The sequence below is a fragment of the Mus pahari genome, chromosome 8 (genome assembly GCF_900095145.1).
Source record: "Mus pahari chromosome 8, PAHARI_EIJ_v1.1, whole genome shotgun sequence".
Taxonomy (NCBI): domain Eukaryota; kingdom Metazoa; phylum Chordata; class Mammalia; order Rodentia; family Muridae; genus Mus; species Mus pahari.
This window is the reverse complement of record NC_034597.1, coordinates 91544219-91557817: the sequence shown is the minus strand read 5'-3', so window position 1 is coordinate 91557817 and position 13599 is coordinate 91544219. Positions and strand designations below refer to the sequence as shown.

The 13599-nt window shown below is 34.1% G+C and overlaps 1 protein-coding gene across 11 annotated transcripts in view; it reads left to right on the top strand.

Moving 5' to 3' along the window:
- Mycbp2 (MYC binding protein 2) overlaps window positions 1–13599 on the top strand; it is a 230396-nt gene that overhangs the window by 157122 nt on the left and 59675 nt on the right. For 8 of the 11 annotated variants that reach the window (XM_021203101.2, XM_029541562.1, XM_021203102.2 and 5 more), the window contains 6 exons: window positions 407–504; window positions 1149–1265; window positions 3800–3940; window positions 8911–8985; window positions 11199–11423; window positions 12255–12387. In XM_021203101.2, the coding sequence (XP_021058760.1) occupies window positions 407–504; window positions 1149–1265; window positions 3800–3940; window positions 8911–8985; window positions 11199–11423; window positions 12255–12387 (789 nt within the window). The remainder of the gene's footprint in view (window positions 1–406; window positions 505–1148; window positions 1266–3799; window positions 3941–8910; window positions 8986–11198; window positions 11424–12254; window positions 12388–13599) is intronic. The other 3 variants (XM_021203103.2, XM_029541561.1, XM_029541564.1) reach the window with 2 other exon arrangements.

Below are 13599 nucleotides of genomic sequence, written 5' to 3'. Positions count from 1 at the left end.
CTTCTGTTTCTATTTTGTGGAATACTTTGAGGAGAGTTGGAATTAGGTCTTCTTTGAAAGTCTGATAGAATTCTCAGTCACCTCTTTTTAAAAATGCAAATGTAGGTATTTGTCTTAATTGTTCAAGACAGTCTATGGTGTGGGACTGGAGAGATAGCATAGCCATTAAGGGTGCCAAATGCACTTACAGAGTGCTTGCTCTCCTGTCTGAGCACCTGCATGCTGGCTTGCTACACCTGCAGATCCAGTCCTCTGCAGGCCTCAGGCATGAATGGGTGACCAGACAGACATACATGGTGGGAAAAACCATATACATAAATAAAAATTAAAATAGCCTATGATGGGCTAGATTTCACAGTCTTTTTACCTGAGTGGTCAAATGTTAATTGCTCTACTTTTCTTGCAGATGCTGGCCTTGAAGTAAAAGTCAAAGATCCACCAAAGGGGATGATCCCTCCAGGAACACAGCTAGTCAAGCCCAAGGCTGACCCTCAGCCAAATAAGGTCAGTGTAGGACAAAGCAAAAGTAGAGCTGGTCAGAGACTGAAATTTTTCATGCCTCAAAGTAGCTCTCAAATATCTTTTACTTGATTTATTGTAGTATTTTAATTCCCAGTATCCCCAAACCCCAAATCAGTCTGAAGAGCAAGTTCATAGGAATTATTCCTCTCAAATTGTACAATTTTGCTTTTTTGGCTTCTTTATATATTTTTTATTGTTTTTGAGTGTTCTGTTCATGCTTATATTAAAAGTATACTATTAACAGAAAGTCTACTGAAATTACATATGCGAATTCAAGGTTAAAACAATCTATGTCATTAAAAGAAACATTAATTTTCTTATATCTAAAAACTAGCTAAAGGAATTTGAGCAATCTATTAAAAACTATGAGAATCTAATTTATATTTTGTCCTTCTAAAAAGTCAGCTTTTATATTTTTGTTATATATCTTCATTACTTAAAGTGGGTAATCATACATGTAGTAATCATTGATATCAAGTATTCTTACATACTTAGAAGTATACTTTTCCTGCTGTTTTAAGGAAACCAGCTACAGATGACTGTGAGGAAATGTTGAGATTGTACTTCTTTTAACTGTATTGAGAGTCTGGGCTTTCTCTGCCACTGTCAAATCCTTCTTTTCTCAGATTCGAAAATTTGTGGCCAAGGACAGTGCTGGTCTCCGCATCCGCAGCCACCCTTCCCTTCAGAGTGAGCAGATTGGAATAGTGAAAGTCAATGGAACTATCACTTTTATTGATGAGGTAATTAATTAATATGTATGAGTAGTTTATTTTGGACAGAAAATCTTTTTGGTATTTGCATAATAACAAGAAAACTATGTTTTAATGTTATTGGGTTCTAAACAGTTTAGGAACTTCTTTATCTAACTTATTATCAGTTCTTTTGGATTTTTTTCTTAAAAAATATTTTAGTCATATTCATTTCCTCCAGCAACTGCTCCCAAATACATCTACCCTTCCCAACCTTCCCAACTTTGTGTCTTCTTTCTGCTTTTTTATTATTATTTTAATCACTTTGTGTGTTGGGGGGGGGTGTTTTGCCTGCATGTATGTCTATGTACCATATGTGCACCTGTGGAGGTAAGAGAAAAGCATCAGATCCACTGGAACTGAAGTTGCAGATTGTTTTGAGTCTCCAAATAGGTGCTGAAAATCAGACTCAGGGAGTCTGTAAGGGCAGCCAGTACTCTTCCCCAGTGAGCCATCGCTCTAGCCCTTCTTTTGTTCTTTCATCCCACCAAGTCCAAGCTATGCTGGCCCTAACCTCTTGATGGTCTTCACTGGAAAGTGTTCCACTAACAGGGGCTGCACCCTTAAAGACAACTGACTCTCCCTCTTCCAGAAACTACCAGTTGCCAGTAGTTTCTTAGATGAGGTGTGGGACCATTCTCCATGCTAGGATTTTTTTCTGTCTTGAACTCTTGAGGGTCTTGTTAATGCTTTCTTAACCACCATCAGTTCTTGTGTGTCAGCTGCACTGTCTTGTCATCATCTACCACCTGTGGCCTTTACAATCCCTCCTTACAGTCTTCCTAAATGATTCCTGAGACTTAAGCAGAGGGAATGTGCTGTAGATGGCCCATTTCAGACTGAGCAGTCTCTTCTCTGCATCTTGAACAGAAGTGAGTAATCATCATGATCTGCAGAAAAGCAAAAAACAAACAAACAAAGCAGCTACTGAGGTTGGATAGACGTGCTCGCATCTATAGGTCAGTTAGGCATCACTTTAATACTGTGTCCATCTAGTATGGTAATAGTAGTGCACTCTCTTCTAGGGCCTGTGACCTATCTAGTCACAGGTTCCTGGTCTACCCAATCGTGCTACAGCTGGGTAAGATGGAGATTCCTTTCCTCCTCTGGTACCTTCCAACACTGTGAGAGGTAGCCACTAGTGAGGAAGCTTCCGAGCGAGCACCAGCTTTGATATCTCTGTGTTCTATAAGGCACATATGTGATCTCTTCAGCAATAGGGTCTTACTGTCAATTTCTGGAGGGTCACAAGAACATTGGCAGTAGCCTAATAATGTTTGGGGGGTCTTTGAGTCACTTGTCAATAACTCCAAATGAAATAACCCATTCCTAACTTGAGTTTCATAGAATTACTATGAATAGTGTTTCCTAAAATTCTACTCATGATTTCTGACAGCAGTAGCCTATAATAAAATTTAGGTAAACATAATTATCTATACTAACCTATTAGAAAAAGATATCATTTAGAAAGATACGGTGGGAGGCTGGGGAAGCTTTTCTGCATGGCTGATAGTTGGAAGCCAGTTACATCCTGTGTTTCCAAGAGTTTGAGAAATCTTTTGAAAAAATTTTATAGGATGTGTTCACTGAGGTTTTCATATTTATCCTCCTTATTCAGTAAAAACTGGGAAAATTGTACTTTGAGCATGATAAAAACCAGTTGAACATAGTAATCAGAGCCTATAGAAATACAACTTTCTAAACATAGACAAATTTTAAATGAATTTTATAATTGTTTTGAAATATATTTCTTGGATTGCTTTAACCTTGTAACGTCCAAGGAATAGTTCCCTGCAGTGCAGCCAAGTAACCTGGATACAAAACATATTCTCTTGAGAAATGGCTAATTTTGCTGTTAGATTATCTTTTTTTCCCTTACATTTAGATTTTATTTTACATTCTGAAAACACATAAGGGAAATATAACCCCAAAGTAAAAAAGTTTTAAGCTATCTTTATCTATTCTCATGTAACAGCTTACATATTTAATCTCATTTTTTAAAAAGATTTATTTATTTATTAATTTTATTAAAGTACACTGTAGCTGTCTTCAGACACTCCAGAAGAGGGCGCCAGATCTTGTTATGGATGGTTATGAGCCACCATGTGGTTGCTGGGATTTTAACTCAGGACCTTTGGAAGAGCAGTCAGTGCTCTTAACCGCTGAGTCATCTTTCCAGCCCCCCTCATTTTTTTTTAAATGAATCTTTTTTTAGAATGCATCTGATCTTGGAAGCTAAGAGGGTCAGTCCTGGTTAGTACTTGGAAGGGAGATTGTTTATCCTACGTGTGATTTTCTTGGGCTTTTAATTCATGAGAGAAGTTACTTTCACAGTGTCACCATGAAAATGACCATGCTGCTTTGATGTTCCTTGCCTCAAGTTCTCCCACATCTGTCTTCTCCTAACACAGAGAGATGCAGAATCTGCACTCCCACCCTCTTGACCTGCTCTGCTCCTCCTCAGCCCTCACGAGCTCCCTGCTGCTTTCAGGAAGGCTAGCTTGTTTGTTTTCTTCTTCCCCTAGATCCACAATGATGATGGCGTGTGGTTGAGACTGAATGAGGAGACAATAAAGAAGTATGTTCCTAACATGAACGGTTACACTGAAGCCTGGTGCCTCTCTTTTAACCAGCATCTTGGCAAGAGCCTTCTGGTCCCTGTTGACGTAAGTGAAAGATGGTTTTTAAAAGCATCAGAGTTGCACTCTATCCTCATTATAGAACTTTCTTTAATTAAGGCTTTTCAGTTCTGAGGTAATTGGTCCCTATATCACCTTCACTTCAAAGGCACTTGAGTGCTTAAGGGCTTCAGTGTAATGAAAGTGGGATAAGGCTCTTAATGCTGTCAGTAGTAGTAAGTAAGAAATGGAAACTAAACATGCCTAATTTCTTTCAAAGAAGTAAGAAAGTAAAATGCTTACACTTTTTTTTCTTATTCACAATGCTAATTAAAATGAATTTCACCCAATATTTAAGAAACTCGAGTTACTATGCACTCAGAAACTGGTGTAAATATGGGTTTGTTATGTTGATAGTTTGCAGTTATTTCTGTGTTATGTCTATCTCTGGATCCTTTGTTTTGATTTACAGTACTGTTGTGTTGATATAAGATGCGATTTTTAGACTTATATCTAGCGATAGTAACTCAAACTGAGAGAATCATTAGTTCCTTGATATTGCAGTAGAGTGGTTAAGTCACTGTTTACTAGAGTGCTATCATGAAAGTATTACTTTAAAATATAACTTTCCTTCTTCACTAAGTGTTCCTGTGACATTACTAATAAGTAGCATTGGTATGCAGTTCTTGGAAATTGATAACTAGTTGTCATGGTGGTAGAAAGCAGGTAGATACTGTGAAAATTAGGTTCTCCCCCCCCCCCCTTTTTTTTAAGTTGCACGTTTTTAGAGTGAAAAGGGCTTAATTCTTTCATTCCAACTATTCATTGAATTTAGTTTCCTTTATCTTCAACCTATTTGTGTGTGTGTGTGTGTGTGCATGCATGCGAGAGAGAGAGAGAGAGAGAGAGAGAGAGAGAGAGAGAGAGAGAGAGAGAGAGAGATTGATTGATTTCAGGTTTAAGCTCCTTAGTGGTAAGGACTAATTAAAGCTTGCCATTCATGTTTGCTGTTTTTACAGTGTTAAATACTGTAATTTACTCACAGTAGTCTTTCAGTATTGCTTGATATCTAAGTTGAGTGCTTTTGTCTGTATAATCATTGTGCTTAAAATAATTTCTGACATATATGTGTGCTTCTTACCTTGTTTGTGTCATGTCATTCTTATTGTGACACTGTCTTGTTAAATGTATTTTCTCATTTTTCCAAGATTTTAAGTGTTAGTGGAACTGATGCTAGAGCCCCACTTGATGTGATTCCAAAGTGTATGTTTTCATGTTAATACACCTTGGTATAATGAAGAGATAAGTGTAAGTATAGTTACAAAATGATAAATAATTGCAAAATTCATTAAGCTGCTTTGCGATAAGCTGTTTAATGGCTTAACTTAAGAGATAATATCTAAGGCAGATGTGAAGAAAAAGGAGGAAATTAAAGTAGTATAATTCAAAGTAATAGAACTATTATTCATATCATTAATACTTAAGATAAACTGCCAATTTAAGTAAGTATGAATATTTATATTTCTAGTGATTAAATGTAAATGATTATCATAACTTAGAAGGCAAATAAGTCAATTAAAGTTTTAAAATGAAGTTCAGTCACTAAAGTCTTTCCCTGAGGGAGGTCCTGAATTCAGTCTCCAGCACTCACACAAAATCTAGAGCAAGCTACTTAGTGCTCAACCCTAGCCCCGGGGAGGCAGAGCGGGGACATCTCCAGACCTGCCTCACAGGAGAAATACAGTGGTTCTGAGGATGTCACCTGAGGTTACACATATAGACACACTGACAATACATAATATAGACATAAAAATTAATAAATTGACTTATTAATTTGAAAACTGTAAAGCAGTAGTTCTCAACCTTCCTAATGCTGAAATACTTTAATACAGGTCTTCATGTTTTGGTGACTCCAACCATAAATTATTTCATTGCAACTTCATAAATGTAACTTTACAACTTCTGTGGATCATAGTATAAATATCTGATATGCAGGATACCTGACATGTAGCCCACAAAGGAATTGTGACTCAAAGGTTGAGAGCCACTGCTATAAAGTTAGTTACAACAAAATTTATACATCATGGAAAATGTAAGTAAAGAGATGGGTATGACATTAAAGAACTATCATATGACATAGAAGACAGTGGTGACTCACACCACTCACTTAATCCCAGCACTCAGGAGTCGGAGGCAAGTAACTCTTAAAATTCAAGGCTAGCCTCTAGCCTGGTCTACAGAGCAAGTTCCAGGACATCCAGGGCTACACAAAAAAACTAACAAACAAACAAAAAAAACACTACATCCAAAAAAAAAATCACAAAACATTTTTAGATAAGTTTATTTTTATAATTGGAGATTTTTAAGATTTAAAACTTACATACCCAATTCTTCATGTATTTTGTCAAAAAAATGGCAAATATACATTATAAGGAATGTTGAGTAGAAAAGAGATATACCAAGGAAAGCCAATGAGTGTGTTCTAAATTCTTTTAGAGGCAATGAGAGTGTCTGAACTTATTCATGCACTACACAGATCGCTTCCTATCTAGTCTAATTGTTGTTCACCTAAAGAAAGTATGCTGATATTCACAATCAGGAGTACTGAGGATTTGCAGTAGATTGAAGGGAAGGTTTGTCGTCTTGTGAGTCCCTCGTAGTATCACGTATTGATACTTTGCAAATATTTCTTGTATCTTATAGCACCTGGCAGTACAGGTTTGACATCCTTTAGATTTCCTTGTTTTAGTCTGTGAGTGGGTTTGTCTTTTTGTGTAGTAGCATGTTTTTTAATACTAATAATAAGTCATTATTTAAGTCAACCAGAATAAATATGTTGTCCTTAAATTATTATAAGCAGTTAAAAGGACACTGTAATATATGTACAGTATTGATTTTGTTATATTTTTTCTGCTTTAAAATTAGCAGCCCTTAGTGCTGTGCTTTTCTAGTAGAGTGACTTTATGTAAAGTCTTATGTGCCTTGAGAAACTTATCATAAAATTGAACTTTATAGCTTATTAATTTAGCTAGGTTTCTAGTATGCATTAATATTCTAATTCTTAGAAAAATTATTTTTAGAATAGGATTTAAGAAAGAAGTAATTTAAATTATTGTGTATGTATCTCTGTGTTGTACCACATTAATCTTTGAAGTTATATAGTATGAAAACATAATTTGTCTTTTGTAATAAACTGAAATTGAGTCTTTAGATAAATTACTATTTTGATAAATATTCATATAATTAGCTGAAATATTCTTAAACCTTCAAAATAAAACTAATTTCTATTTGGTGAGTCTTAATACTTGATAAATAATTTAAATTTACAGTAAATTTTTGTAGTCTTGAGAGTTTTCTGCAATTATAGGAACTAAAGCACAATATGTAAAATTAGAATTTATATATAATTAGAAAAAACAGTTTTTTTCACTGACAATCTGTTGCCATAGTATTAGCTAAATTTTTTAATATCATTGTACATGTTACTGACTCAGCAAACCCTTAATTTTGTACAATGAAATTAAAGAGAGATACAAGCATAAAAAATCACGATATTCCTCTCTAATACTGAGTAAATCTGCATTGTTTTTTAACACTTGCTTGTCATGGTGCTCTTAGTATTAAAGTCATATATAATAAATGTGAAAATGCTTTTTAATATTGGCATTTTATATCTAAATATCTGCATCACTGTTCTCAGGGACAACAGCCACTGACAGACACATTTTCATGCACATTGAACAACCAATATGTGTATCATTTTCATTCAGCATGGCATTTTTAAATGCTTTGTAAAGATTTCACTTTACCTAAATAGAGAGGACCTGCTGACCATGCATTCCAAACTTAGAGGATAATGGCTTTGGTTTCCATGTTTTAACTTTATTTGCAGACACATTACTAGAAACTCATTTTTATATGTTTTATATTATATAATTTACTATTTATAAATGTGTATATGTATGTCTATATATGTTTCTGTATCTACCCACACATAATTTAAGGAAATAAAGAAGTAAATATCTTTATTTTGTCTAAAATAGAATAAGTGATCAAGAATTTTAATAATTGTTTCATGTTAAAGTCGTCAGTGAAACATACTTCAATTAACATTTGAGTGCCTTGTTTGAATAACCTTTTAACACAGTCTTTACATAAGCAATACATTTATGGTATGTTTGCTGCATATTGATTATATTTGAGTTTTAGGTAAAGTGAAGTATAGGTTGGTCATGTGATGTATCTCTGCAAACCATGCATTACATAGATTGTTATTAGAATGTTTGTGAAAATAGGACTGCGTTATCACAAAGTAATTGTCCTTTAACAAAATACTTTGGAATTCAATATGGAAATCCTGAATGATTATGATTTCCTAGACTTTGAGATGAACCAATTATTTGTCTTTTGATAAAAGATTAAGCTTGTGTTTCTTTATGCTTTTCTTGAATTTTTTTACAAGTAGTTTTTGGAAACATTTGCTAAGATCTTTCTTTGTATTTCTTTCTTTTTCTTTTTCTTTTTTCGTTTATATAGGGAGGAAATATTTTAATGATTTTTTAATTTGGGTTTTTTTTTAATTTTGATATTAAAAGTGATGATTTACATACATGCCATTATTATTTGTAAGAGTTGCATTTTCTATGTAGTCTCCATTGTTGATGTCTTTATAAAACAATAGATTATTTTCTATCATAAAACAGATCTGGCTTGTACTAGAACAAATACTATTCTCATTTAAGCGTTTCAAGGTTTCCTTCTTACACTGACTCTTAAGCCTTAATAGCAAAATCTGCTCTTGATGTTAATAAATGGCATGACACACTACATCTACGGAGAGCTTTTGACAAACCTTATTTTTCAGAACCTTGGTATGTGGTTTACTCAGGTGGCTTCAGTTTCACTTTAGCAAAATTGTGCTGGAGCTCAGGAAATGTTACTGTGAACGCATCTCTTACAGATGATACTCTGTTCCCTTTCCTTGTTGATATTTTTCTTTCTTAAACTTTGTCACTCAGAATATCTTTAATGCTAGCCAAGGAGTCAGGGATTTGGACGTATTTTCATGGACTTCCAAAGCTTTTTTCCCCCAGGTGAGTTAACTGTAAGGAACAATAAGCATGTTCGAGGTGTCTCAGCATGTGCAACAGGATTGACATTGTCTTTGAGGCTTTGCTTATAATTAGTAAACTGAAAAGTTACCAGGGGGGAAAATCTGTGCAAATTGCTGCAATTGAGTTTCCCTCTCCTCTTCCTCCAGTGTCCTATGACTTGAAATGAAGGAGCACTTGCTTGCTTGCTCACAGGGCTGCCCAGGTGCAGGGGTTCCTCCAACAGTTTGCTCCAAGTTACTTTGTTCAGAATGACCTCACATAGGTAGTGGTGGTGTAGTCTGAAAGCTCTTCTATGTAGCCCCAGCCTGTTCTTTTGAATTGTCCTTTTGACTATTTTAAATAAGGGGTTGGGAATTGAATGAGAAATAAACAAATAAATATAAATATATATTATATATGAATCAAATTTACCAATGTTATAGTCTGGTATACGGTTTCACATTTGTATATTGAAAAAAATGTAATTTTTAAGATTACTTAAGATTGACATGCACAGTTACGATTTTATGTCCACCAATTATTTTCATATGGTTTAATACAAAAGAACTTTTTATCTTTCAGAAAAAATGCATTGTTTTCTAGTAACTCTATATAGCTTCATTAATGATTGGACAATATGAACTGTCTACTAAGACTTTCCTATATGACCTTGGTGACAGGCTGTCGGGAGCATCAGCTTTGTCATGCCTAGCTCCTCCCCTTTGTTACCCTGAAATCTAATTAATGACACAGGGAGATCACTGAGTAACACTCAAGTAGTTTTCATGCTCAGGTTGTGCATTTTGCTGTTATTTTTAGTGTCAACATGAAACTTTAAAAGCATAAAAGTTTCCTCCTCTGACATAATATACTTACTGAAGTTTACCATTGAGAAGTAGCAATTTTTAAATGTTTATTCAAAAATCTTGTGATTATACTAGCACTGTTCAAAGTTTATATCCTAGTATACCTTTAAATTTATTTTTAATGTTCTCTTTACATTTATAGACGTGTATATACAGATTTTTACAAATGATCATATGAATGCCTAATTTAAGTTTAGTTTACTTAGAAATCTAGTATTTTTGAGTCACTAATGGTCTCATTTCCAGTAAGTTGTCAATATGTAAATAGCAGTGATATATGCAGTAAAGTTATAATAATTGTAAATAAATTATTGCCATAGTATATATTTGTTTCAGGAAAAATTTGTGGTCTTTCATTACCACCAGGTGATTTACAAAGTATATTGTGAGGAGCCTAGGTTATATGTAATATATATATATTGAATATATTGAACATACATCTGCTAATATAAAGATACTTGTAGAAACAAAAAAATCTGCTATAAAGTTTATCATGTGTAATACTATTATTATTATTTATATAACTTTGTTCTTATTTTTTCCTAAATTTATGTGTGTCTCATTATAGTTATTTTCTAACTCTATGTAAATACAATTCATAGAGTTCATAATACAATATTTAAAGGTAGGCTTGTTTTTCTTTAAGAAGTGTAATTGTAATTCAATACTTGCCTGAGTCCAGTCATCAACACCACAAAGAAAACAGTAATATGGGAATAGAAAAATGCCAGTGTATGCACATTGCTATATTGCCCTGTTTGTTCCATAGGAAATATTTCATCACAGTATTGACATTCAACAGGAAATACAGAGCAGAATCTTTTCATTTAGAAATAATACTTTTAAATATAGAAATTGGAATACAGTTTACTTTCTTTAAAAATGTATTTTTAGTGCCAATTTCTCCTCTCTACTAAAAATATGTTTTTTTTGTTTTGTTTTTTTTTGTTTGTTTGTTTGTTTTTTTACTGCCACTAGCATTGATATATCACAGAATAGTGCTGGCCTAGCAAATCCAGAAAGATACTTTCATTTGTCCTGAGGCTTGCTAAGATCTTGTAAGCATTATTTTATGTACTACAGTACTACATTTCTCAAATTTGGAGGCACGAGAGACAAAAATTCAGTTAATTTCCTGTTCCTGTTTTTTTTTCTCCTCAAATTTATTTTAAATATCAATGTTTAAAATTGAGTGGTTTCTTTAGTAATATTAGTGTTAGCTATTATTTTAATTATATATTCCTAACTGGAAATCTTGTAGACTTGCTCCAAAAATTCTTAATAAGATTATGAAAGTAGTAAAAGACTATATTTTGTTTATTTTCTTTTCCTATTCAATTTTTTCAGGAACCTAAAAGTAATACTGATGACTTTTTCAAAGACATGAACTCCTGCTGCCCACAGGAAGCAACAATGCAAGAACGAGATCACCCGTTCTTGAGAGGCGGGCCAGGCATGTACAAGGTAGTGAAGACGGGGCCTTCAGGTCACAACATCAGAAGCTGCCCTAACCTTAGAGGTATCCCAATTGGAATGTTAGTTCTGGGAAACAAAGTCAAAGCAGTGGGAGAGGTATGGATTCTTGTAGCTTCATGACTTTATGATACTCATTTTTGTTGTAATGTAATCAAGCATCACTTTCCTTCCAGACTGTCATTTCCATCTCAGGTTCTTAAATGTTCATGTTGTTGACTTTTACTTGGTTTGGAAACACTAACATAATTATGTGTGCTTTAAAAAAATTATTCTCATAACTATCTTGTGAAAACAATATTTGCATTGTTTATATTAATATCTAAGTTGTATTGTATATAAATGTTCCGCATTTGGATATAGCTTTTCATTATTCTAACTATGTTATGAGTTGTCAGCACTTACAACATTTTCTAGGAGTCGGTACGGAGATGTGACCCTTCAAAAGTTTCCATTTTTTTGTTCCCATTCACAGGTCTCACTGAAGTCCTGAGCAAATAAAATTATTCTTTAGACCACTGTGGCATTTGCCTCCACAGATAAGCTTCAAGATGTAGTGTGTCATGCTATTTCTCAGGGTCAGGGGCATTTCAGCTTACACTGTAGGCACCTAGGAAGACTGCCTCTACTTCCTTAGGCATTCTAGGTCTAAAAAATAAGCCTTAGATTTTGGGCATACTTGAAATTATGCAGAGGTGACCTTTATGCGTTAAGGATATTATTTTAATTAAAGGCTTATATAAACAGTATTTCACAGATGTTTTAAATTGTCTTACCTCAGGCTGTGGTCTTAATTTCAGAAACTAATTTCACAGTAGGCATGTGTTGGAATCATTGCATTGTTCAGAAACACTTAAGCTTTGTATTGGTTTTCACCTGAATGCCCTGAGAGAGTTAAGCCAATCAATCATGCTTTCTGTTATGTACCAGGTAACCAATTCTGAAGGTGCATGGGTGCAGCTGGATAAGAACAGCATGGTAGAATTCTGTGAGAGTGATGAAGGAGAGGCATGGTCCTTAGCTAGAGACAGAGGCGGAAACCAGTACCTACGGCATGAAGATGGCAAGTTGGCTTCAATTTGTGATTCGTTTTCATGAAACTTTTAGTATATATACCTTTTATGTTTATTGCATTATCTTTTCCTTAAAGAGGTTTTCAAATGTTTATTTTTTAAGTAAAAGAAAATCTAAAAGTTTAAACATCGTACAGCTAACAAAATTGACTTGTAAAATACTTCAGTACTATATGAATGTCCATAAAGGAGAAAATCACAAGAATACTGAGAGTGTAGTTATGTGACTTTGTTTAAAAATAAGAACAACTTGCTTTTGTATTAATAACATTAATTTGTATACCTCACTCTTCACTGCAAGTCTGGGCCTGAAGTTTCACTCCTACCATGAGCTGGAAGTTCAGTTTTCTTTTTTTTTTTTTTTAAAGATTTATTTATTTATTATATGTAAGTACACTGTAGCTGTCCTCAGACACTCCAGAAGAGGGTGTCAGATCTTGTTACGGATGGTTATGAGCCACCATGTGGTTGCTGGGATTTGAACTCCAGACCTTCGGAAGAGCAGTCGGGTGCTCTTACCCGCTGAGCCATCTCACCAGCCCGGAAGTTCAGTTTTCAAAACTAATTTAAGTATTGTGTGAGGAAATCTCATTTAGATAAATTTCCTCTCAAGAAAGGAATGTTGAATATATGCATAGCATCTTTGTGTGCATTTTTTGGTTGTTGGCATAAGCTTTCAGTGCTATTTTTCAATACTGATATCACTAAGATTTCTGTCTTGACCCTCTCCCCCTTTTGCTGGTGTTGAAAAGACTTTTTTCTCAGAGTCTTTCTTTAAGCTCAGTGTCTTATGGGCAGGCCATCTTTGTATCTCAGTTTGTAAACACTTCTGACGCTTACTAGCTCGCTCATTATAGGCTTATGCAAATACTAGCTTGTTTAAAACATCATAGTTAGGATATCAAGCTAGAATTTACAAGTATATATATCTATTCATATATTCATATATGTAGTCTTTATTCTTAATTTAGTGTCCAATTTATTTTTATAAATTGTAAATTTTTTGCAATAAGATTTACTTATCCAGAAATATACTCAGTAATAAGAGGAAGCTATATATCCAGGTTTTTTGTCCCCTATTTACTTGATTAACCAAAGCAAAAATTTATACTATGCTTTGACCTGTTAAGCTGGTCTGACTGGGGCTAACTCCTGAGGGATTACTTTAAATCAAACCATTACAAACTCTTTCTTAGGATTTT